Source organism: Athene noctua, chromosome 25 (genome assembly GCF_965140245.1).
Source record: "Athene noctua chromosome 25, bAthNoc1.hap1.1, whole genome shotgun sequence".
Classification (NCBI taxonomy): domain Eukaryota; kingdom Metazoa; phylum Chordata; class Aves; order Strigiformes; family Strigidae; genus Athene; species Athene noctua.
In genome coordinates, this window is record NC_134061.1 from 6,879,780 (window position 1) to 6,906,552 (window position 26,773).

General features: G+C 54.1%; 1 protein-coding gene and 1 pseudogene across 1 annotated transcript; both read right to left on the bottom strand.

The window, feature by feature from the left end:
- Nucleotides 1-14,369: 14,369 nt before the first annotated feature.
- On the bottom strand, nucleotides 14,370-14,687 carry LOC141970190 (feather keratin Cos1-1/Cos1-3/Cos2-1-like). Its single transcript, XM_074926600.1, has one exon. The coding sequence runs from the start codon at nucleotides 14,685-14,687 to the stop codon at nucleotides 14,370-14,372; it is 318 nt and encodes a 105-aa protein (XP_074782701.1).
- A 7,383-nt stretch (nucleotides 14,688-22,070) lies between these two features.
- Nucleotides 22,071-22,829, bottom strand: LOC141970333 (feather keratin Cos1-2-like; annotated as a pseudogene).
- Nucleotides 22,830-26,773: the final 3,944 nt, after the last annotated feature.

The following is a 26,773-nucleotide window of genomic DNA, read 5'->3' on the forward strand; positions in this document are numbered from 1 at the left end:
AAGTTATACCGTGTCCATATGTTTGCCTGCCTCCCTCCTCAGCTCACCTCCGTGGTCACTTGTTGTTGCCTCCCCAGGTGTAGGTGTTGTGCTGCTGGGGTTTGACCCCACCCTGCCTGACACTGCCCAGTCCCCAGGGATCCTCAGCAGTGTCCATGGTCCGTTGTGTTCCCGTGCTTGTTCTTTTCTTGTGTTTACCTGTAAGCAGACACGTTTGTGTGGATGCATGTGGGAGTACAAATCTGTATAGAATTCCATGTTAGTGTACATGAGCCGGTGTGTGTGTGTGAGTGTGTCCTTGTGTGTCCTTCATCACGAGGGAATGTGCTGCTCATGGCAGGGACACTCTCCTCTGCTCTGTCCATGAGCACCACAGAGCAGCAGGTTCCCGGGGTCAGAAGGAGCCTGAGTGCAGCTGAACGGTGATGGCACCAGCCTGCTAGAGATGTGTCCAGGGAAGAGGCTCTGAAGTGCAGCCCCTGGCTCCTGAGCCCTCCTTTTCCTGCCCCTCCAAAGCTCACGCTCCGCTGCTGCCAATGTCAGGCCACTGCAAGGATGGTTTCACTCCACCTTGGGCCCTTAGTTTAATTCAGTGTAACAACCCTGGCAGTGCCTCAGCATGGCTGGCAGTGCCCCCTCCCTGCCTCTCCAGGCCAGGACATGGCTGCTCTCCCCAGCTCTAGAGAGATCAGAGGGATGGGGATTGCTTTCTGGGCAAGGAGAAAGGCTGAGGAATCCTGCTGGCCATGTGCTGGCCATCCCTGAGGGGATCTGCTTCCCGGGCAGTGTCAGTTGTGTCAACATGGACATGGCCATCTCTCAGGTCCCTACCATGAAAAATGTGTCTGTGCATCTGTGCTGTATCAGGCAGGGACTGAGATCTTGGACGAAACAGGTACTGAATGAAAGGAGCATGAAGCCTGATATCGCTGTGCTGTGAGGGGAAAGACAGACCCTGTGCCTTTCACAAGGAAATCCAGAGAGATGATGATGGCTTGGACTTCAGACTTCTGCCCACAGGAACCTTCATGCCCCACACTGGAGTCTCACTCTGAGTGCCCAGCACCTGTCCCAGAGCAGCAAGGGATATGAAATTCAAGACTGCATCCCCCAAAGCCTGCTGCTGTCCCACAGGGCTGTCCAGGGGAGACTCTCTTGCCAACAAGGGCTGTCTACAGTGGGTCAATGTTCTAAGCCCATCTCCCCCCCTGAATATTTGTCTGCCTGGGCTCAGGCCCAGCTTGGACACAGGGCAGCCAAGGCTTCCCCCTTCCCTTGAGTGACCTCGGTGAGATCAGTGCCAGGGAGCTCTGCTGGGAGAGCTCAGCCAGGGCTGATTCCCCTCTCCGTGGAGCTGCTGCTGGGCTGAGGCTCTGCTGTAGCTGAGGGAAAACTTGCTGGTGGCTCAGGAGGGAACAGGCACTGTGGAGTAAGGGGGGGGCAAGGGAGGTGTGTACCTAGAGTTCAGCGCAAGAACATGAATGCCTCTCTCACACTAAATTTATGATGAAATTTGTGAGAAATGTGTTCAGTGAGAGAATGATAATGCGGGTGGAATATTGCCTGGACTGCCAGGCTCAAAGAGTTGTGACGAGTGGTGCAAATCCCAGCTGGCAGACAATTACTGATGGGCTTTCTCAGGGATCATCAGGACGATCAATACTACAGTCTTTCAGAAACATTGCAAGTAGTGGGAAGGTCAGAATTTCCTGCAAGCTGGGGGATGACACCAAACCACAGGCAACAGGCAGACACTGATCTCTGTCAGACAAATTGTTCCCAGCAGATCCAGGAAAAAAGATTTCAAAGGAAGGAGAGAAGACGGACTAGACTGTGGAGGTGCTCTGTGACAGGAGTCAAGGATTCTGGAAGAGGGAGATTTCTAGATGAGCAAGAGGCTAAAAGAAAGAATGAGAACTGGAATGGATTTCCCTGGGAGATTCTGCAGTCTCCACCCCGGAGCGGCCTGAACTATCGGGAACTGTTCCAGGCGGGGTTGATCCAGACAAGCTCTGCAGGTCCCTGCTCAGGTCCACGGGGCCTCTGTGCTTCCCCCTGTCCCCTGCCCTCCCTGAACCCTGCACGCCCATGTCACCCTGGGCCTGCCATCCCCTGTGCTCCAGAGCAGCTCGGAGGCATTGTGCTCGGCCTGCAGAGGGGCAGCTGAAGGGAGGCTCTCAGCCTCCTCCCTGCCCCGGGCAGGAGGTGAGTGGCTGCTGTTTGCAGGCGCTGAGCTCGGGGCCAGCTCTGGGAAGCGGCTCCATGTGCTGGGCCAAGGCCCTGGTGCTGCCCCAGGCTGCAGCTGGCGCTGGGCAGGCTTCTTCTTGCCGGGGAGCCCTTGGCGGAGGAGGGAGAGAGTGGGATTCCCGGGAGCCAAAGCGGTGCCGGTGCAGAGCCGCGGAGCGCTCGGAGCCCGGGCGAGAGCCCGAGCGGCGCCGGCGCAGGGCTCAGCCCCGGGGCGGAGCTGGCGGCGGCGGAGAGGAGCGGAGGCGGCGGAGAGGAGGCGCCGCGGCCGGAGCAGAGAGCCGGGGCTGGCGGGGGGCAGCGAGGCGCGGGCGGCGGAGCGGCGGGATGCGGCGGGGCCGGGGCGCAGGGCTGGCGGGGCTGGCCGCGGTGCTCCTGGGTGCGCGGGGCTGGGACAGGGGCTGGGTCGGGTGAGGGAGCGGGGCTCGCCTCTGGCCCTCCGGCTCCTCCTGAACCTTATTCCCTTCTCTGTCCACTCTTCTGCCCCCAACGAGGTCATTCTCTCCCAGCTTCCCTCTCTATTTTCTTACTCCACTTCTGCATCCATCCATCCATCCATCCATCCATCCATCCATGCATGCATCTCTCCTTCTCTCCCAGCCAATCTCTGTTCCTCAGCCCCTTCTCCTCTTCCTCACTCGGACTGTCCTTCCAAACCTCCCTCATACATTCCTGTCCCCAAACCACCACTCTCCGAGAAACGGTCTCTCCATCCTGTGTTCTCAGATCACACCCCCACCATCTGTGAAGTGTCCCCTTCTCCCCTCTCCCGCTGCACGACACGTTCAGCTGAAGCGAAGTGATTCTTCTTTTCTCCTCGGCAGTGGCTGCGGGCAGAGCCCAGGTGCAGCAGGAGCCGTCGGCAGAGACCAGCGAGGGCACCGGCGTCGCCATCAGCTGCTCCCACCCCAACATCCAGTCTAACGACTACATCCTCTGGTACCGTCAGCTCCCGGGCCGAGCCCCCGCATTCCTCGTGAGCGGTCACAAAGGCTCCAAGGAGCTGCAGGCCCCGCCGGGGCGGCTGTCGGTGGCGGCAGACCGCCGGTCCAGCGCCCTGTGGCTCGCCCGGCCCCGGCGCGGGGACGCGGCGGTGTATTACTGCGCGCTGGGAGACACGGGGAGAGGAGCCGGGGCTGCGGCCGGGCACGAACCGCCGCGGGCGGGGCCGGGCGGGGCCGGCGGGGGCGGGGGGACAGCCCCGGGCGGGCCCGCCAGGGGGCGCTGCCGCTCCGCCCGCCGGGGCCGCCTCGCCCCGCCCGGCCCCGCCCGGCCCCGGGCCCCGGGCCGCTTCCCCCGCCCGCCCGGCCCCGCCACCGCCACCGGCACCACCGGCCCCCCCCGGAGCCAAGGCCTGGCCTCAGCACCTCTTCTCATTGACGGCCGCGGCGGGTCTGTGCTCCTGAGGGCGCCGAAGAGCCGCGCTCGGGCAGCGCTGCCCGGGGAGAGGGAGCCGGGCTGGCCGAGGCAGGCAGGGCAGGGCGGCCTTTCCCCCAGGCTCTCTTGCTGCCTCCCCACGGGCTCAGGCTGTGCTGCCCGACGGGGCGTCCTCGGGCCGGGCTCTAAGGGACACCTGGCCCTGCTTGTCTTTGTCTTCTCCTTTTTTCTCCTCATCTCAGTGGGAAGAGCCTCATCCTTGTCCCTGTGGGGAGTGAGCAGCCCCTGAGGATGCCGATGTGTTTCCTCCTTGGCCGGCTTTCCTACTTGGAGATCTGCGGTGCCCGCACCACTGTCCCCTAGATGCTGGAGACATTCCTTGTCAGCAGAACGACCATTTGTGTTTCCTGCTTTCATTTTCCCACTTCTTCCTGGGTCCGTTCCTGATCCCCTCGGCCACGTCCTTTGAACATTATGTCACCGTATGCAAAGTGCTCAGTGAAAAACTCACAGGGGAATGGGAGTTGTCCTAAGTTCATCACACTTTCCCTGCTGCTTTTTCCTCCTCACACTCTTCCCCTGCTCCAGCGTGGGCTCCTCTCCACGGGGCCACAGGTCCTGCCAGGAGCCTGCTCCGGTGCGGGCTCTCCCGTGGTCACAGCTTCCTTCAGGGCACATCCACCTGCTGTGGCTGGGGTCCTCCACGGGCTGCAGGGTGGATATCTGCTCCACCATGGACCTCCATGGGCTGCACGGGGACAACCTGTGTCACCATGGTCTTCACCACGGGCTGCAGGGGAATCTCGGCTGTGACACCCGGAGCACCTCCTCCCCCTCCTTCCTCACTGACCTTGGTGTCTGCACGGTTGTTTCTCTCACGTTTTCTCACTCCTCTCTTCCAGCATCTCTTGTACAACAGTATTTTCCCTTCTTTCCTTCAATATCAGAGAGGTGCTACCAGCATCACTGGTTGGCTCAGCTTTGGTCAGTGGCCGGTCAGTCCTAGAAACAGCTGGGAATGGCTCTGCCTGACAGGGGAGGCAGCTTCTGGCATCTGCTCACAGAAGCCACCCCTGCAGCTCCCCTGCGACCAAAACTTTGCTCTAGAAACCCGATGTATTCACCCCCTCTGCTCTGCAAGTCACATATTTTAGAATTATCACTACTACATACATTCATCACACAATCTACAATGTTCACAAACTTCACTTACATGAACAAAAATAATTCCTTCACACCAAAATGTACTTTATCTCTCATCCCTTCTCCAAATTGCGACAGCAGAAATTCCTGACAACTATTCCACTCGTCACACTGCAGCAATATTTACTCCATGTTCCACAGTTCCCAGAGGCGCCATTTTAGAGACATTTGTCTTCACAGATGTTATAATTGATTAGACACAGGAATCAAATCTACTTTAAGTAAGTTTGCTGATGATAATGTACGAGGAGGAGCTGTGGACTGCCGGGAGAGTAGAGAGGCCTTGCAGAGAGAGCTGGATAGACTGGAGAGCTGGGCAGTCTCCAACCTCACAAAATGTAAAAAGCGCAAGAGCCGGATTCTCCACCTGCGATAGGGTAGTCTTGGTTATAGGTACAAACTGGGGGACGAGAGGCTGGAGAGCAGCCCCACGGAAAGAGATGTGGGGCTTTGGGTTGATGGCAAGTTGACTGTGAGTCAACAGTGTGACCTGGCAGCCTAAAGGGCCAACGGTGTCCTGGGGTGCATCACGCAGAGCACAGCGAGCCGGTCGAGGGAGGTGATTGTCCCACTCTGCACTGGTGCGGCCCCACCTCACGTCCCGTGTGCAGGTTTGGGAGCCTCGGCATAAGAAGGACATCAAACTCTTAGAGTGTCCAGAAGAGGGTGACCAAGATGGTGAAAGGTCTTGCGGGCAAGAATTATGAGGAGTGGCTGAGGTCACTTGGATGGTTCAGCTTGGAGAAGAGAAGGCTGAGGGGTGACCTCATCACAGTCCGCACCTTCCTCAAGGCGGGCAGCAGCAGGGGAGGTGCTGATCTCTTTCTGGTGACCAGTGATAGGCGATGGAATGGAGAGGAAAAGGTCAAGGAAATGGAATGAAGCTGCATCAGGGAAGTTCAGCCTGAACGTTAGGAAAAGGTTCTTCACTGAGAGGGTGGCTGGTCACTGGAACAGGCTCCCCACGCAAGCGGTCACGGCACCAAACGTGTCAGAGTGCAAGGAGCCTCTGGACAATGCTCTCGGTGATATGGTTTAGCTTTAGGCAGTCCTGCAAAGAGCAGGGAGTTGCACTCGATGATCCTTATGGGCCCCTACCGACTCCAGATATTCTATCATTGCGTGATGCCATCACATGTCAGCACACATGAAACACATGTGCATGCACAGCCAGTTGCACAGGAACCCCTGCACACGCACACACACACACACACATACAGAGTCCCGAGACTTGTCATCACATCAGTGTTGACGTGCTCAAACGCACTTGCACACTCACACTTACATGTAGATAGACGTGCAAGCTCGTGTACAGAGATAGATATGTGCTCGTCTGCACACACAGATGCCCACACACATACACACACCTGCACACTGACACCACACACACTTACTTGCTCACCTGCAAAAGCTCCCGCGTACACAAACGCACGCACAGACACACACAGACAGGCACTTGTTCACACACACACTGGCAGACAGTCACTCTCGCATGTGCTAGAGACCATCCCTATTGCTGCAGCTGCAGGGCTTCCCCACTTTACAAGGCAAAGCCATCTCAGAGTCAGACAAGACCCAGCCCGTCCCTGGTGATCGCTGTAGGGCAGCTGTGGAGGTGTGGGACCAGTTCCAGCTCAGCACGGGGAGAGGTGCTGCCCTGACATGCTCCCACGGCAGCAAAGGGCTGTGTCTGGGGTGAGCCAGATGCCCTGCGCCTGCAGATGCTGAGGCTGGCACACCAGAGAGGAAGCTGGCCTGATGAAGTTGCCTTAAGATAAAAACCTGCTCTGCAGTGGGTGGCTGATGTGTTCGAGGGAGAGATGGGCCAGAGGGAAAGAGGAGGAGGCAAAGCGAGTGAGGCACCTGTAGACAAGTGTCTCTGCGAGGTACTGGAAGAGATATGAGAAGTCCCCTTTCCACCTGGACGGGCTAAGGATGATAAGATTTGGATCCCACCTGGAGGTGGAATTCAGGTCTGTCCTCATGCTGGGATGTTCCCAGATTGCTGTGAGAGAGGGTTCAGGGTCTTGTAGGAAACAGGATATCTGGGAGAGCAAACAATAAATATGATGGAACATGGGGGTGCAAAGTAATTCATTCCAGAATAACATTTCACATGACCTGAGTCTTTTCTATGCCTTGTCTCTGAAACTGATGGCTCCTTTGGCCAATCTTTCCCTTTTCCTTCACGTTTGCCCCATCACGGGTGTCCTGGAAAGTGAATGCCATGGCTTAGTGCTGCTGCAGGTGCTGCAGGGACACACTTCAAAGACTGAGCTCGCCTTGGGGTTTCCCCCCAGAGCCATGACTCAAGTGACCCGGTTTTCTCTGCGGACAGGGGCCTTTCAGCATCTTGAGGAATTCACTCCCCCGAGGAACTTCCCCAGAGGTCACTTAAAGACCCGTGGAAAGTGAAAGCCTCCATATCACTGGGGCTGTCTGATCAAGGCCATTTCCCTTTCAAAGGGAAGAACAAGTCAAAGGGAAAGTGATAATCAAGGCACACAATGACAGCAGTCCCTCAGGAAGTGAGGAGGGAGACAAGCAGGGAGACCAGAGCTCTTCAGCCTCTAATTGATGGGCCATCAGGGAACTGCAGGGGAAGCTTTGAAGTGCTTGAGGCTGAGCTTTGTAAGTGACAAGAAGTGAGGAGAGGAACCTGAGGGTTTGGGGTGTTTCAGGGGGGTCCTGCAGGACTAGACAAGAGTTCTGAAGGAATGCTTAGGGGAAGGGTCAAAGGTGGTGGGCAAGAGGGGACTGGGGAGGAGTAAGGGGAGGCAGTTATTGATTTGATGTTAATTTGATCTGATGTTAATGAGTTTTGGTGAATTTGATTTAAATAAAGATTGTTTTAGAGTGATCGTGCAAGCAGTCATGCTGCTACAAAGTCCTTTGTAAAGTCCCAGGCTAAGGCCACGCAGGCGGGTAATAATCATTAACCAGGTTTCTATTACAGAATAAGATTCATGACCGGGTACTGTTGTTAGGCTGATCAATAAGGACAATTTATTGCCCTGTAGTGCAGGTGTTCTGAGAGGATACATCAAGTTTTCCAGAAGATACGTTGTGAAAGGGCCTCGAAAGATGTCAAAGTTGTAATGTGAGCCAAATGCCTGGAGACAAGGACACTGGAGGGTGTTTCTTTCGAGTCAGTAGTCCATGGTGGTTGTAAAAGCAGTCCCCCGACTCATTTCAGGAGTGGAAAAAGGTGGGAATAAGAAAATGAGTTACGGGAATATTTATGTGTATGTATGAGAACTTGTTCGTTGTGAGTTACTGTATCCTATATAATCAGCATGTTACAGGCGCGAGGTGTTTGTTGGGGGTGAGACGACTCCCCTGTGCACCCGGCCATTAATAAAGGAGTGTCTGCTTACCTACATGTGCTGGTTTAAGCCCTGCCGGGACCGGAGAGCACGTTGCCGTTGCCCCTCGCCCCCCCTCAGCCGGTCGGGCTGGAAGTGAGGCACAAACCCCGGGTTAAAATAAGAAGAGATTTAATCCAACAGTGTGATAAACAATCTGAACAACTGCAGTAGCAATGATAACAACAATAAACAGCAGTAAGAGTGAACAAGACCGAAGATATACAGAGAAATACCGCAATGGTCCAGGAACAAACCCGACGTGTGCTCCCGCCACCAAAAGCCACGAAGGAAAAAGTTCCCGCCTGGACCCGAGGTCAGCATGGTATGAATAACCCGCTGGAGATCCCTTCCGCCTCTCTCTCTGCTGGGGAAACTTAACCCTATCCTAGCTGAACCAGGACAATACATCACATTGGTGTCCATACGTTCTTTTATCCTGTTTGGTGACGAGGCAACAGAGGGGAGGAAGGATAAAAGGAGCTCCCTGCCCCTAAGCAGGGGCTGGTCAGTGCACTTGCCGGGATGAGCCCTGTGCCTGATCACCACAGTCCCCCCTGATTCCTTATTAAATCCTTCCTTAAGCCCCCTTCTGTGTAGCTTCACTCCCTTTCCCGTGTGTGAGTGCTGCAAGGTCTGAGTGCCAGTAACTGGAGAGACTGGTGTGCAAGAGAGAGCTGGGTGCCACTAACTGGGCGAACAGGCAGTGGCTACAGGGATTTTAGACCTTGGTGCCAGCCACTGGAGAAGGGTCATGGGGCCTTTTGCTCTTTGTGCCAGCACCTGGCGGGACTGATGTATAAGCAGTGACTCCAGAGGGTGTAAGTGTGTGTGTTTTCACTGGGAACCGTATGTCTCAGTCATACTGGAGACAGAGCAACAAGGGGCCTCTTCCATGATGAAGAGCCTGGAGCAAGTCTCGTATGGAGATCCCAGCTGAGAGAGCTGGGACTGGTCAGCACAGAGAAGTCTCCGGGGAGCTCTCATCACTGTGTGCAAATATCGGGAGGGAGGGTGTGAAGAAGGCAGAGCCAGGCTCTTCTGCGTGGTGCCCTGTGACAGGACAAGAGGCACTGGGCACCAAGTGAAACACAGGAGGCTCTCTCTGAACGCCAGGGAACCCTTTTTCACTGTGATGGTGAGGGAGCACTGGCACAGGATGCCCAGAGAGGTGGAGCAGTCTCCATCCTTGGAGGTCTTCCAAATCCCTCTGGACATGGTCCTTTGCAACCAGCTCTAGGTGCCTCTTCCTGAGGTGGGCTTGTACCTGGTGACCTCCAGAGGTCCCTTCCAAATGTACCAATTTGTTGGTTAAGTAACACGAGACATGAGGGGATGCTGAGAGAACTGGCCTTCTTCAGCCTTCCAAAGAGAAGCTTAAGAGAGAGCTTTCTGATGCTTCTAACACTTGCCTGGAGGATGCAGGGCCAGGTGGAGTCAAACTCTTTTTGAGCACACTGATAATGAAAAGGGCAGGAAAACCAGTCTGGAACAGGGGAGAAGCCTGCTAGAAATTTGGAAACGCAGGTGCCTAACTTCTTCATGAACGATTGTCTTGTGGTTACTATGGGTCACTGCTTGCAGGAAAAGGGATTCTGTCGTTCATGGGGTTTTGTTTTTTTCAAACAGAGGGTGAAAGTTCCCACTAAATGGAGAGTTTGAGAGGGACAGTCACGGTCTTCCATGTTGGGAGTGTCATTCTTCAGGTGTCTGAGACCTACATCCTAGAATGGTGCTGGGAGAAGCCTCAGGGCAGACACTGATGGACCCAGGTGCAGCCAAGCCAGACAATGTGTAAGGGAAGGGGAGAGGAAAGAAACGGGAATGAAGGAAGGAGAGATTCATGGGGATGTGACCCTGAGCTCAGTGAGAATGGCTGCAGGCTGAGGACTCTGGCTCAATTTCTGCTCTCATTTGAAATGCCAAAGTCCTAATGCTGCTGTAGATGTCTGCTGTGACTCTTAGGAAGGCAGATCCATCTCTGTAGCCCCTTGCAGGGTGAGCTCTAGCCTGCTCTTCCACCTGGGAAAGGCTTTGCCAGCCACAGAACACTCCACAGTTCTAGAAACCTCTTGTCGTGCCATAACGATGTGCAAAACTTCCACGAGAATATTCCTATTATTACCATTGTAGTTACCTGGATTATTACCGACCACACTGTGGAGGTGTTTTACGCTTTTTATGAGACAACCAAAATGAACAGACTTTTTTACCTCTGCTGTGACTGGTGCATGGGATCACTCTGGAGCTGATCTGGGAAGGGGGTGGCAGTAGGGGTATCCACCTACCCATCCCCCAGCCCATCCCGTGCCCTTCCAGCTCTGGGGTGCAGGGCTGCCCCATCCCCACCCCTCACAGTGCAGCACCTCAGTGGGTGCCCGATATGCTCCCTGGGTATGTGTCTGGGTGACGCACTGATCCCGCGTGCTGTTCCCTGCGGACCCCTTACCCATTCCCCTACGGATTAGTTCCCCTGGTCACCTCTGGGTTTGTGGCATCCAGCAGCCTCGCTGGAGCCAGGTTCCTCTCTCTCCCCATAGGTGCCCCCACCAGAACAAAACACAGGCGGAACCCCTGGGTGCTGCACAGCAGGGTTCATCTCCTATTTATGCGGATTTAGGGAAAAAATATTGCTCCCAGGAAGCTGATGAAGGACAGGAGAGAAGTGACAGAACTGGAGGAGGCTTCTGTTCTCAGCAGAAATAGCAACATCCCCAGAGAGCTGCGGACACCAGGGGAAGGTGTGAAACCTCATTGTGGAAGAAACGCCTGACCTCCCAGATGGCCCGGCAGGGGCTGTGCAGAAGAGCAGGTGATTCTAGCTGGGGGGGTGAGGACTCCAGTGTCCGGAAACAGCCCCTTTCCAAAGCTGGAGCCCCCAGAGCCCCCAGGGCCCCTCACTGTGGAGATGCTGAGAAGGCCCTTGGCTGAGGGAGCCACAGGTGTTGCTGCTGGAGGAGGGAGAAACCCAGAAGGAGCATTTCAGGCACAGGGAGAACAGGTCGTTTCCCTCCCCACTTCTTCCTTTGCTCCCCCAACAGAGCCGTTTCCGGCAGCTCTGTTATCTCGGGGCTGGGAGGTGCTTTTCTGACTCTCTCACTCAGCAAATGGGCAGGTTGGTCTCGACATGCACCTCGGATATCTCATCCTCACGGCCTTCCTGGGGCAACTGCTGGGTAAGTCTTGGCTTTCTAGAAACAAATACTTCTACTTCCCCACAGAAACCATCACAAACCTCATCAGGATGATGTGGGGAGCTACTTTTGCACAATAGGAAAACGTTAGGAAATGCTGGCTCCAGATGCTCTTACTGTTTGAAACAATAAGACAATTGGGAGAAGAGATAGATGAGACCCCTTATTCTGGATCTGTCTCCCCTTCAATCCATCTCTCTCTCTCTCTGTCTCTCTTACGACACACCTGCTGTCATTCTCAGCTCTCTCTGAACTCCAAGATTTCACCCTTCCACCACTAATTAGCAGAAAGTGTCAATGCTGCTACCAGGGCTTTAAAGCCCTCAAGCCACTGACATCAGTGGGGTGTCCCATTCTGCCTCTTGGCTGGCACACACCTGCCATGGCCTCCAGTTTCCTGCTGGTTGGCAACACAACCAGGGTTCTCTCTTTCCAACACTGGGCTCAGCACTGCATGTACTCAGGGAGCTAGGAGCCCTCCACAATGACAGGGATGGGGAAGCAGGAGGAATCTTTTACAATATCTTCTTGGACCCCTCAAAGTGCTGGAGGTGTGCTGGTCAGAGAACATAAATTGAGGCATGACAGGCTGTTCTGTGTTTCTCTCAGAAGTCAGAGACCAGGGAGAAGGAGGATGGGCACAGCACAGCTCTCCTGGGGGTCTACAGTGGTATGACAGCTCCAAGCTCCTGCCCAAAACTAGTCTCCACATTGCTGTGCCCAGGCCTTATGATGTTCTTGCAGAGCAAGGGAGAGGGAAACTTCTCCTCCAGGATTTTGCATCCACTCCTTGTTTTCTTGCCAGAACCCTTCCCTGTAGAGCTGCTGACCTTCCATTTCTTCCAGGCACCACGGGGCAGATCACAGTCACCCAGCAAGAAGGACAAGTCACAGTGAAGCACAGAGACACCTTCCAGACCGACTGCACATACCACAGCTCTAACTTCAGAGGCTTGCTCTGGTACCAGCAGAGGAAAGGCCAAGCTCCCCAGCTGCTCTCGTATCAGGCAGCAGCTGGCCCCAGGCAGAGCGGCCGTCTCACCACGTTGCTGAACACCACAGGGAAATACAGCGTCCTGCAGCTGGAGGAAGTCGAGGTCTCTGACAGCGCCTTGTACCTCTGTGCTCTGCAAGACACCCTGGTGCAGGGAGGTTCCTTGGCTGGGCAAGAACCCAGGGGAGGGAGGGGCTGTGTGTGTGCAAGGCTGAGCTTGGGGGAAGGGGCCCTCAGCTCTCCCCTGGCACCTCTGCTTCCCCTGGGCACCCAGGGATCTGCAGGTCAAAATCTTCTTCCAGGAGGGGACAGTGTCAGTGGTTTGAGAAGAAGGCAAATGTGGTGACAGAGTCTCAGGTCCTCTTGTTTTCACCGCAGGTCACATGATTCTTCTGCCCATTACCTCTGCTGTGGGGTCAGGCAATGCAGGAGGTTGTGGCTGTTTGGTCAATGGTTCCTTGCTGCTGCTCTTTGCTTTCTGTTATTCCCTGCTGCACATTGGTGCTTCAGGTTTTCCTCCAGGCCTGTCTCTTAGAGTACCTGCTCAGGGATGTGTCCCTCAGAGGTCAGAGTTCAAAGTAAGATGGAAAACAAATAACATATCACGGTGCAACGCTCCTTCTTGTAATTGCATGACTATTACAATAGTGGATAACAGTCTGAACCACCTTGTGGACTCTCCTGTTGCTGCGTCACCATGTGCTGGGATCCAGAGGACCTGCTCTGCCCAGTGCACTCTGCTGGTCCTTGGAGCCCTTCTCATGCCCGACCTCATGGGCCTGCCAGGAGAAGACCCGGCCTTGGGGAGAGCTGCCTCATGCCTGCGGGAAGGCCAGGCAGCACTGATGGACCATGGGGGCTTGGGCACTGGCTGCTGTCCTTGGGGTGCCCTGTCTGGTGGGAGCCGGGGGTGTGTGAGTGACAGGAGGGCTCTGGTGTGAGGGCTGGACAGGCTGATTTCAACATCAGCCTTAGGGTCATTATAGCCCCTTGAACTGTGTAACTGCTGGTCTGTGCAGTGATCCCTTTGGCGGATGGAGGGTGTAGAGGTGACCTGTCATTGCTATCTTTGCCCTTGTATGGAGGTCATGCCCCGTCATTATCTTGACACATGTGTAGATGAGGAGGAGAATTTCCGGGGCTGTTTTAAAAGTTTTTTCTCACAAGATACCCACTCCTACATCTTTTGCAGATACCTTTTAAGTGAGATTGTTTTCCCAGCACTAAGGCAAAAAAAAGTCTATTCTCAGAACCTCCAGCAGAATTCATCTCCTCTCTAAGGGATAGCAGTAGTGGTGTTCTATTTCTGCAGGACATGCTCTGAGGCCACGGATATGTGTCTGAGCAGAGATGCCAGAAGGCAGAGCATGATTGCAACTGGCTGTGGAGGAGCCAGGGAAGTCTTCCTCATCTCCAAGAGACAGTTCCTGAGAGAGCCCAACTACCATGTGTCCCATCCTCCCCTTCCTCTCCGAATGATGAAACATCTGCCTGCTCAGTGACCTGATTCCCATAAGACCAGACAAAGCCTTTCTTCCTCAACAACTCGATACAATGTCCAACAACAAAAGAATGATGTGGAGACAGAGGCTGGGATGCAGAAAGCTTTAATGACTCTGAAAGAGGGAAATGAGTTCACTTGGAGAAGAGGCAGCCAGAGCAGGGAGAGCACCAGCAGCTGCCAAATGTCTGTGCCCCTTGGCCATGGTGGAGATCCCAGAAGGGATCCATCAGCACAGAGGGAGAGGAGCCTCCAGAATCCCCAGATTGACTTTGGGGGTCTTACAGGCCAGAAAAAGAGAAGAGAAGAAAGAGATGAGAGGGAAGAGAAGGCAGAGGAGTTAGACTTTGGCCATGTTACCAGAGAGGCACAGCTGCCCTCCCTTGGAAGGATTCTCAGCCTCCCTGAAATCACTGGCCAGGAGCTCTGTCCTCAGTCCAGCACGAGCTTCTGGGTTCCTGGGGTCCTTGTGCGGGCTGTCACCAGTGGCTTTAGCAGGGGGGGCACCTTCTGCCACAGTAGCGGCTGGTAATGCAGGAGAGGTCAAAGCCCCCAGAGTTGATGGGCACTCCGTCACAGCTGAGGATGCTGCCAACGGCAGCGGAGGTGGAGGAGCCCACAGCGGTGTTCTGTGGGAAGGAGCTGAGGATGGGGCCGGGCAGGGTCACCACCACGGGGGAGGGCTCGATGACAACCGTGGAGTTCTGGCACTGCCTGACACAGGGCTCATTGCAGCTGTTGGCCAGCGGGGTCGGGCCGCAGGGCCGGCAGCAGGGCTCGCAGGGCACACATGGGCTGCAGCAGGACATGTCTTGTGAACGATTTGCACCTGCAAGATAGTCAGGGAGGAAGAAATATATGGGGATGCATGATGAGTAGCTTGTCACTGCAGTATGAGGCTGTGCAGAGATGTATGAGGGATTCGTGACCTCATCACGCCAGAGCCCAAAAAGAGCCACCAGCTCCTATGTAGCTACTCTCTACGCCTGAGTACAGAAGCCTCCTCAGTACCGTTCCAGAATCCCTCCAAGCTGAACTCTCCCCACTCCCCTCTTCCATGACAAGCAGCCCCAAGATCTGGTATGGAACAAAGCCGGTCTCAGCTGGCAGGTTCACTGAAGTGAGACCTCCTTTGTGAGAAAGCAGAGAGGGAGAAGGGACCTCAGACTCACCTGGTTCTCAAGGAGAAGGAGGCAAGAGAAGTGGATGAGAGAGCGAGGAGCTGTGCTGGCTTTTATGCTGGACCTTTACTGCCCCAGGCTGACAGAGGCATCCCTTGTAGAGGTGGTTATTATCTGACAAGCTCATCCTGAATGCAAAACATCCCACCTAATGCTATGGGCTGTGTTTTGGCTTCCGGAATCGCTGTCTTTTCATTTCCTGCTTTATGCCAAGTACATTCCTCAGTGAAGGCATCTTTTGTGTGAAATGATGCGAGGCCCATCATTTGCCGAGCAAAACACGTCAACATGAGCAGAGGAGTCGGCTCACATCCTGGAGGAGTCCATTAAAGGACACTCAAGGTAGACCAAACAGCTGGGTTAGACAACACACAGACACACAAACATGTGCACGTGAACACAGATGGACACACAAACACAAATCTAGACCTCTAGTCATTCAGAGTTAGTTGAGAAGACTCAACAAGACACCCAAAGAGAGACATCTACACTGTCTACACATCTCTTGGACTGGACGGAGTCATCTTCTCCAAGCCCTGTTTTCAAGGGTTCCATGTGGCTGAGGGAAAAATGATCTGTGTTAGGTCAGAGTGGTAGATGCAACTGATGAGAGCAATGAGCCCAGCTTGAGCCCATTCACCCCACAAAAGCCCTTTCCCTGCTCTCTGGCTGTCCCTGAGTACCGTGGACATGGACGTGGGCTTTAGGCATGGCATGGAGGGGCTTGTAGGCGCTGGCAGGACAGACTGTGGGTTCACACCTGATCACATGATGAAGCAAGCCATGGAGATGTGACCAGGCAGGCTGGCCCTGCTGTGAGCTTCTGCTGTCTGGGGAGTTCAGAGGCCACCATGGGTCAAGGGCAGGATCAGTGTCTCCAGGGAAGAGGAGTCGTTCCGCTTGCCGTGCACATCTGCTTTCTGGTGGGATAATTCCCGTGTGTGAGCTGATGTCTCTTCAGTGTCTGTGGGAAGGGTCTGCAGGCTCTGCTAGAGCCAGTCCAGAGGAGGCCACAAAAATGATGAGAGGGATGGAACACCTCTCCTCTGAGGAAAGGCTGAGTGAGGTGGGGTTGTTCAGCCTGGGGAGGAGACAGCTCTGGGGAGAGCTTCTTGCAGCCTTTCAATTCTTAATTGGGAACTTATAGAAAGACAGATGTGTTCGAAGGGCCTGTACTGACAAAGGGGCAATGGCTTTAAAATGAAAAAAAGTAGGTTTAGATTGCTCATAAGGATAGAAATTTTTCTGATAAGGGTTTTGATGCACTGAAACAGATTGACCCTAGAAGTTGAGAATGTCCCGTGACTGGAGGTGTTCAAGGTCAGGTTAGATGGGGCTCTGAGCAACCTGATCTAGTGGGAGTTGTCCCTACCCATAGCAGGAGGCTTGCACTAGATGGTCTTTCAAGCTCCCTTCCAACACAAACTCTTCTATGATTCTGTGAGTCTATGAATTCTGCTGGTAAGTGAGTCTGGCTTGAAAGATTCTCTACACAGGAATATGTCTGGAATCTGAGTTGGTCCCACAGGGCTGGAAGGACATATCTCCTGAAGGGATCTTTTTTTTTTAACCTATAACCCCTTAATTACCTGTATTTGCTAAGAGCAACATGCATATTTAGTAGGAATGAGATGCAAAGCATGGCAGAGAAGTCACAAGAGACTCCCTCTCCCTCATGTGGAAGAGCTCATTTGGCCACATGCATGGCGGGAGGAAGGTGCAGCAGCACTCTGCTGTTTTATCTTGTGTCCACAGATGACCTTCTTGGAAGAGTGAAGACACTGGTCAGGGGTGGAATGTGCGTGGCAAGGGGAGGCAAGAGTGTCTTTCCAAATCCCTGCAGAACTGGGAAGGAGGAGTTTAGAGTAGGTATGGAGGGGGAGGTCACCACAGACTGAAGAGCAGGGATGTCACAAGGGTAGAAGAGGGATGCACGGGGGAACAGCATGCCAGGGGAGGCTCTCACACTTCCCCTGTGGCGCAGGTGGTGGTGTACTTAGGTGGCTGCTACACATCTCCTGCTCAAGAAGAGGAGGAGGCAGATGACACCTTTGTCAGGCAGTTGGGGAAAGCCTCATAGTCACAGTCCAAAGCCCAGGTACACGTGGGTGACTGACCACCTCAGGATCTACTGCAGGAGGAAAATGGCTGGGCACAAGCAAAACAGAACATGTCTAGCGTGTATGAAAGACAAATATTTGATGCAGGAAATCCATGAAAAGGCAATGCAGAGAATCTCTTAGACCTGCTACTCACAAATGAGGAAGAACTGTTGGATGATGTAAAGGTCAAGGGCAGCCTTGCCCTCACTGTCCAGGAGACTGTGGAGCTCAGGATGCTCAGAGGCCTGACAGGACAAACAGGAGGATGAGCGCCCCTGACTGGAGAAGAGCACGGCTTAGTCTCACCAGGGACTTTCCTGCTTGGCTGGATGCCATGGGAAACTGCCCTGGAGCACAGAGGGTCCCGGGAGAGGGGGTTAACCTTCAAGACAGCCTCCTCAGAGCACAAGGATGGTCTCTGCAAGGTGCAGAACGGCGAGTCAGGAAAAGCCAAAGCACAGCTGGAGTGGAAACTGGTAATGGAGGTGAAGGGAAACAAGAAAGTAATCTCTGAGCCGATTGACAGCAAAAGGAAGGCTACGTATTGCTCGGTGAGGAAGGGGACTTGGTGACAAATGACCAAGGGAAAAAGCTGAGGTACTCGATGCCTATTTCTTCTCAGTGTTTACTGATAGTGCTAATCCTCCGGCCCACCACACCCCGGAACCTTCCCGCACCTCTCTGGGGATAAAGCAGCACCCACAGTAAAAGAATAAACACCGAAGGAGCTCTTACTCTCACCTGGCGATACACAAGTCAATGGGATCACTTGGGAGGCATCTAAAGACGTTTCAAGGAGCTGACAGGACAGTTTCTACTCAGTCCCTGGAATGGAGATGGAGCAAATGTTCTCAGAAGCCGTTCCTGAGCTCATGAAAGGAAAGAAGGGATTTGGGAGCAGCTGACATGAGTTAACTGAGGACAAATCACGCCTGAGCGACCTCATTGCTCTCTGTGAGGAGGTGACTGGCTCTGTGGGGAAGGGGAGGGGCACTGGCTCAGCTGTACCTGGATTTTAGCAAGACCGCTGACATACGCTCACGTGTGCACACACACGCACACCTATACCCGCACCGAGGTACGCACACACACAGGCATGCACACACAGAGACATGTGTCATATCTGAGCACTTAGAAAGAGGTGTGTGCACACAGGTTTCCAAAGGAGCCCACGAGCAGGCACAGGCACAGCCACCCCCCAAACCAACACGTACACACAGATATTCCACACACATGCTGACATATATGCATCCTCCTGCACCCATGGCTGTGCAGATACACTTGCACGTTCATGCACAGTGCTGTGCACGCATAAAAGCACACACCTACACCCCCCTGTGCCCACACACTTACATCTCTGCAGACCATTGTCACACCCGTCCGTGCTCAGCTGCATGAAGGCACGTGCATGTGATAAAACACATACGCCCTCATCAACAGATGTGCACAAACAGACACGCAGCCAATATTTGTGGACACTCCTGCTTGCCTGTGCATTGCTCCAGGCACACACAGACACACGTATGTGCAAATGGACACGTGAGCACAGCCAGAACATGTATGTGAGCATGAACATGCACACACAGCTCTGACAACCAGGAAGTTCAATGCCAGTTTGTGATGGTTTGACTCTGGCTAAATACGAGTTATCCACCAAGGCAGTCAATCACTTCACACACACACACACACTCACACCACCTTTCCCTTTGTTTTCTACAACAGGGTAAAGAGGGGAAAGAATATAAAGCAACCCTTGTGGGTGAAACAAAAGCAGTTTTAATATAAGCAAAGCAAAGCAAAATTCCACGCGCAGAAGCAAAAGCAAACAGATTTATTCTCTACTTCCCATGGACAGGCGATGTCGGGCCTTCTCAGGACCAGGGCTCCAATACGCGTAGTGGTTGCCTCGGAGGATCAAGGGTGACCCCACCCCCTTCCTCCTTTCTCCCAGCTTTATACTGAGCAGACATCACATGGTCTGGAATATCCCTTTGGTCGGTTTGGGTCAGCTGTCCTGGCTGTGTCCCCTCCCAAGATCTTGCCCACCCCGTCCCACTGGGGGAAATGTCAGAAAGAGCCTTGGTGCTGGGTAAGCCCTGCTCAGCAGCAGCCACAACACCAGGGTGCTGCCAACACCCTGAAGCTCCCAGCATAAACCACAGCACCGTGAGGGCTGCTATAGGGGAAAACCAATTCCAGTTCAGACAGACCCAGTACACAGTTCTCAGCCTCTTGCAAAGACAAGTTCTAGGCAACGTCTGTGTGTGAAAAAATAGAGAACATCCATATTGCTGCAGCCACAAAGCTTCCCCACATCACGATTGAGGCAACAGCCTTAGATGCTCCCAGCTGTGCTGAGTGATCTCCTGAAGGGAGATGTGGGGCTGGGGGAGCGGCCCCTGCTCTGTGAAGGAATTTAGGAAATGGTGCCTCAGTGGTGTATTCACACAGCAGCAGAGAGTGATGTCCCTGGGACAAGCAACTCCCCAGAGACTGTAGACACTGAGGCTGGGGAACCAGAAATGAGAGTGGTGGGTTCCAGTAAAAGAGGCACTCAACCTCTTCCAAGCATTCCTTAAAATGTCATTAATTAGAACTAAAGCTAGAGAGGACAGTATAGGAACCTTACATGCCTTCAGATGCTGGGGACCCTCAGCGGCTCTACATCAGCTGCTCTCCCAGAATGAGAGAATCACAGAACAGTTGAGGTCGGAAGGGACCTCTGGGTGTCATCTGGTCCAATCCCCCTGCTCAAGCACGGCCACCTAGAGCCAGTTGCCCAGGACTGTGTCGAGGACTGTTTTTCTCACTCTCTAAGCAGGAAGAGTCAGCAGAGTCCCTGGGATAGCTATGCCAGTGCTCAGTCACTCCCACAGCACCGGGAATTATTGTTGTCCCTACTCCAGGGCACAGGACACTCTACTGATCCCATCCACAGAAAGGTTTCTCACTTTCTGTCCTTCAAGCTTTACAGCATTTTCTTCAAAGGAAACAGCTCTATTCATCATTCCTACGGTCAAACACTATGACCCTGCCAGTTGTTCACTGGATGCGAACAACTATGAGCAGCTTTCTCATGTTTGCTTCTTAGGGTGTAAATCAAGGAGTTCCTCAGGGGAGTACGAGCGGTGTAAAGAACAGCCACCGCTCTGTCTAGTGACCCTTTTGAGGTCAGTTCCCATGGAGGAGAAGACTCAGCCCGTAGGAACAGGACAGAGCACTGACATGGGAAGCACAGGATGAGTCAGCCCAGTGCCTGTGTTCCACACAGCAGAGCCGCAGGATGGTTCTTGCTCTGCACCTGTAGGAAGTGAGGATGAAGAGGAAGGAGCCCAGGGTCACATCGCCAATATGGAACGTGATCCCAGCCTGGTTGTCAGACGGGTCAGCACAAGGCATGACCAGGAAGGCTGGGGGAGCACCAGAGAAGCGGTGGATGTGCCTGGGCTCACGGTGCACCAAGCGGGAGGTGAGTATTGTGTGCAGAGCAGGAGGCAGGGAACCGGCCAGCCATGTCCGTGCCACCAGCCAGGCACACACAGCCTGATGCGTGATGGCCCCATGGCACAGTGGGGTGCAGGTAACCAAGCAGTGGCCATAGGCCATGAGAAGGAGGAGGAAGCATTGGTCCCTGCCCAGGAGCTGGGAGGAGGACAGCTGGGCCATGCAGCTGTGGAAGGAGAGGGCTATGCTGCTTCTGCCTGTACACTTTTGTCAAGTTTGTGGATTTGGATGGCAGGAAATAGGATCTGAGACTCCAGAGGCTGCCAAGAGAAGGATGAGGTTTATATGTGAGAAGTCCACATCCCCCCACAGTGTCAGCTAATTCCTGAGCACAGTTTCTCTGGGGGCACCAATGAAGCAGTCAAGAGCTCTGTGCAGCTCTCTTGGGAATTGCACCCAGTACCCTCATGCTTGCTAATCTTCACGTTCCCCTACAAGCTCTGTATAAGAGCAATTTGATCTACCTCAGAAATTCACCATTGCAGTGTTTCCATTTCTGTGTTAATTGCCCTCAGCTCCGACATGTGTAGCTCCAATTTCCAGACTCAGCAAAGTCAGCAGCATGGGTGATGTTTTTCCTGCCCAAGCGTGCTGCCCATGGCCCCTAGTCTGGGTGTTGGAGGGGGAGGAAAGTGGAGCAGCAGCTCTGAGCCATCCCAAGGGCTGTTCCCCGCATCACCACTCCTGATATTCTGCAAAGTAAAGCATCTCCTGGATCCCCAGACCCACCCCTGCCATCCCACTGCATCTTGAAGCATAGCAAGAGGAACGCTCTTCCTCAGGAGGTCATGGGGCTGCCGAGCCCTCAGGGCCTCCTGCCTTTCTGGGCTTTTGTGGGCAGAGACACAGCAAGGCACAGCCTGATGGTCACTGGCAGCAGAGCAGCCAGGGGTGACTTTCTCAGCTCCAGGGGATGGTGGCTACAAGAGGAGCCACTGCAGGACGTCCCAGCCTCCCGTTCGCTGTGAATGGAGAAGGGTCTTCTGGTGCCCTCACCCCCTTTTCCCCCAGAGCAAGACCCTTCCCCTTTGGCAGCTTGAGGAATGTCTACAATGGGAAGGACGACACAGATGGCAGGCTTGAATGCAGCATAAATTTAATGAGTCAAAAGAGGGAAACAAAGTCACTCCAAGGGGGGACAGCAGTGCAGGGAGCCCCAGGGGAAATCAAGAGATGGTGGTGTTGGCTGTGGAGAAGTTCTTGCATGATGTCCATCTGCCTGTCCCATAGAGGGAGAGGAGGTAGATGGTCCCCAACAGGCTGGTCTTGGAGACATGTTACTGCCATTGAAGCAAAGAAAAGGGAGAGAAATTCAAAGACGTTCAGCTATCCTGAAAACAGCATCGAAATGACTGATGCTGAGCCCTGCACCTCAAGGTGTGTCCATGGGGCTTTGCCAGCCCCTTTAGCAGGGGGGGCACCTTCTGCCACAGTAGCGGCTGGTAATGCAGGAGAGGTCAAAGCCCCCAGAGTTGATGGGCACTCCGTCACAGCTGAGGATGCGGCCAACGGCAGCGGAGGTGGAGGAGCCCACAACGGTGTTCTGTGGGAAGGAGCTGAGGATGGGGCCGGGCAGGGTCACCACCACGGCGGAGGGCTGGATGGCCACGGTGGAGTCCTGGCACTGCCTGACACAGGGCTCATTGCAGCTGTTGGCCAGCGGGGTCGGGCCGCAGGGCTGGCAGCAGGGCACACACGGGTTGCAGCAGGACATGTCTCGGGGCCGGAGGTGCACCTGGGAGAGAGGGCAGGGGGAAGCAGGAAACGGGAGCACGTGAGAAGCCGCACTGCACCCAACTGCAGAGGAGCCAAGGCACCTCCTGGCCCAGCGTACGCTGCCCAGCTCAAAGCCCAGGAGCCACCTCAGCGCAGTCCCAGCCCCTCTCTGCACGAGACCTTCTCTCCCCTTCCCTCTCCCACGAGAAGCAGCTCCCAGCCCTGGGCTAGGACAACCCCCATCAGCTGAGACATCCAGCGAGGAAAGACCTGATCTTGAAGGAGGAGGAGAGGACAAGAGGCTTCACACTCACCTGATTCCCAAGGAGCAGGAGGCGAGAGAAGCGGATGAGAGAGCAGAGCGCAGGGCTGTCTTTTATAGTAGTCCTGCACTGCCTCAGGCCCAGAGGCACCCTTTGCACAAGTAATAATTTTCTGACAAGCTCATGCCAAATGCAAACCATCCCAGCTAATGGTAGGGGCTGTGTCCTGGCTTCCTGCACGGCTGCCTTTTCATTTCCTGGCTTATGCCACGTGCTTGCCCATCCAAAGGCTTCTGTAAGCTTCTGCCGGGATGAGAGCCCCAAGGATTTCCGGGACAGAAACACGTCAGCGCAGGCGGAAGACTCGGCGCAAGTGCTGGTGGCATCCCGTGCGGCCAGGTGATGTGCACCGGGGCCACTCCTGGGGGATGGCTTGTGGCAAAGTTGTCAGGAAATAGGCACCGCTCTCAAGGTTCTTGTCCGAGTGTGCCCAAGGGCTCCCGTGCGAGAGGACATGCCACACGCTTTTCTCTTGCTCCCCACATCTCTCTCTGAAGGTTGCTCAGTGATGCACACAGGGGGGCTTCTGCTGGGAGGGTTTGACCCTGCTGCAACACTAACGCTGCTCTGAGGACAATTTTGCTGGGCTCATTTGCCTGTTCCCCTTCTCTGTGTAGTCTTTGCAGGCCCTCAGGCGAGACCAGGAGCATGTCTGGGGCCCGGTCCTTCCCGGGGGTACCTGAGGACGGTTCTGCCAGTGTGGTCCCAAGCAGAGTCCCCTCAGCAGAGTCCCCCATTGCTGATGATCTCCTGGTTTTATGCGAGCATACAAACTTTTGCATGGTTCCCATCCAGCACCTGGTGGCTTGACCAGCCCGGGCACAGGTATGCAGAGGTTTATTACTGTGTCTTGTGGGATACCAGGAGATGAGCCGGGGCTACAGCCAGAGAAACTGCTGTGGGTAGGACCAGACATGTGTGTCAGGGGTGAAGGTGAAGCACTAACAGTGGCACCAACACCGGCACCAACATCAGCAGGAGCTTCAGCACCAGCACCAGAATCAGGTCCTCTGAGGCCTTTTACTTCCTCCAAGTGCAGTTTCTCTTTCTCACGTCTTGCTACTGGCAGCTGTCAGAGCCCAGAATACCAAGGTGATGTCGGACAGAGGAAACCTTTGCCATGAGAAGCTCCTCACCATCCTCGCCTCGTCAAGATCAAGATTTCCCCAACGCTCTTCCCTTGAATTCAGTTCTGGGGATCACAGGTCCCAGAAAGCAGCTGGGAACAGAAAGGCGCAGTGAGTGCAGCTGCTGTTTTGCTGAGCCGCAGCGATATTGGGGTTTTGCTGCTGGGCCAGCAGTGGGTCTGGACTCTCCTTTCCTTGCTCCTGACATCAGCAAAGAGCTGAGTTTATTGTACTCTTTTTTGGGGTGAGACTGCTGGCAATAACATGAGAGGAAGTGAGAGGAACATCACTCTCCTGGCTCTGTGTAGCGTTACTTAGAGCAGGGGAACATTAGGAAGAGGCACATCTCCAGGTCAGCCTCCAGCCTGACCATCTGTAGGGCAGCTGCCTCAGCTGGAAGGACATAGGCTGCCACATGATGGTCTCTCGGGGGGCACGTATATTTACCCTCTAGACGCATGAATACTGCAGCCAGAGCAGGCATTGGCTGAGGCTGATGTTGGTGAGACACTGTTGGGCCTGAGTGAGGCACAACATGTGATGTGCTGGGTGGGCAATAGCAGGACTGACAGCATGAGGTGTATCTGGCACCAGAAAGACCTCTGCCCCTTTCTACTCCTGTAGCATTTTTCAAATTGTTACCACCTTACACAGGCCTGCAAATCAACAGAGGATGGAAATGATACAAAAAGCTCAGCGGTCATCCTCGGGAGACTCCCAGTCACTGCAGAGCTATATTCCCTCTCCTTCCTCCCTTCCTTTCTCCCCTCTGTGCTCACCTTGCTGGGCATTGTACTCACCCTGGCAACCATTCTTGCTGACCCACATGCCCCAGCTCAGGGCTTGGGACTCTCTTTCCCTGATGCCTGCGTCTCCTCCCTCTCCGTCCCCATTCCCTGCCTGCATTGCCTGCACTTGGCTGCTGCATTGTGTCTGGGCTAAACCCCTCTTGGGACATCCCAAGACTCCAGCTACTGCAAAGGTTTGAAGGAACAACTCCCCCAAGGCCTGCAGGCTCTGACTGTCCCCACCAAGCCTTCCAGGCTGTGTCAGGATCTTGCCAACAGCTGACCAAATATACATCAGGAACCGGAGACCTCAATTTTCTACCACTTTGTCACAGCCCTGAGGTCTCCTTTCCCATGCCAGAAGCCAATTTTGCAGAAGGTCTTTTTCTGAGAATACAGACAAAATAACACCACTGCCATTACCACCAAACTCTTTGCCTTGCTTCAGCTTCCGATTTCAGCTTCTTCGTAAACGCTTTTATCTGCCTTTGTCCTGTCTTCACTTCTACCTTCAGGAAATTTTTTTCAAGCTTCAGCAAATCTCTTCTCACTCTGATCATTCCTCTTGCTTTCCCAGGGTTTTCCCCAGCTGCTAGAGGGTAACTCGCAAGTGCTGTCTGTCTTCCTCTCAGCCTCTTTTCTCCTCTTGCCAAGCTTGATGAGCTCTTTGCACCTTCTATGAAACTTGTGACCTTGCGATCTTCAAGGCATGATCATCGTTATGTCTGACATTGCAGATGGCTGTTTGTTCATCCTGTGCTTGGAAGGACAACACCGTGGAAACCTCATACACCTTTCCAGCATGCCAGAGGATCACTCCCAGTCCCCAAGCCCATCTCCTCTGTCTTGTGCCTTAGGATCTACAGGAGAAACAGCTACACAGATGCTCCTGATAGTGTCTCTCAGTGATTTGCACCCCTGGAGGACTCGAGGTGCTCCTTGGAGTCAATGTCTGGGCTCAACACCTCTTCTCACTGACAGCTGCTGTGCATCTGTGCTTCTGAAGGAAGCAAAGAGCTGCACTTGGTCAGTGCTACAGAGGGAGAGTCAGATGGTCTGTGCAAGGCGGGGGGAGGAAGGTGTTTCCCACAAGGATCTTTTGCTTCCCCAGAAAGGGCTCAGAGCATTCTCTGTGATGTGGCATCCTCTGGCCTGTCTGTAAAGGCCTGCCAGCATTGTCTCAGAAATGCATCACAGAGGGCACAGATTCCCCATGTCAGGCTGGTTCTCCTGAAGCCAAAGTGACTGCTGTAGGTCCTTCACATGACGACATGGCATCGGGATTTCATGGTGACATGAATAAACTGACCCTCATTGTCACCAGAGGGATGCTCAGCTTATTGGGTGTCTTATTGTAGCTTAGCTCCATTGTGCAAACACCTTGGCAGCTGCCACTTTGTGTCTTTCCCTTCCCAAGGCCATGTGATAAGATCTCCACTAACAGGCTCCTTGGGCATTTGAAGTAGGCAATTAGGGATGGGGCAGCCAATGCACCCAGGAATTACCAGACATAGAACGAGCTGCAACAGGAATCAGCCCTTACAGGGCAAAGGCCCATTCCCACAAACCAGAAATGTTTGTCAGAGCACTGCCAGGTTCTCTTTCCTGTGGTCTACCACCTGCTCCTCCACCCTGGCAGGGCCAGACCTTCATCTGGGATAAACTGGTTACCTGGCCTCGCAGCAGGGGTTGATTTTATTCCTCTGACACCATCAGAGATAAAGGATTTACCTGAGCACTCCGTTGGTTCCTCCCTCTTGCCTGGGTAACCGATTCCTTCTGGACTTGACAAAGCTGTTCCTGCAGTCTGTTACCCTGAAGGAAACGCAAATGGAATCAAGCAAGGACAGGGTGACCTCCCCAGGTGGTACATAGCCTTGTTCGTCTCTCCTAACCATGGCTGGAAGAGGCTCAGCACTGTCTCTGCGGGAGCAGCCCCTGAGGATCCCCACGCATTTCTCCCGTAGCAGTCTTTCCTTCTTGGAATTCTGCTGTGCCACAACCATTGTCCCCAAAATGCTGGAGACTTTCCTTGTCACCAGAACTACCGTTTGTGGTTCCTGCTGCCTGGCACAGTAGTTTTTTTCCACTTCTTCTTGGCTATGACTGAGTCCCTGATCCTTTCAGCCATGTCCTTTGACCCTGATTTCACCA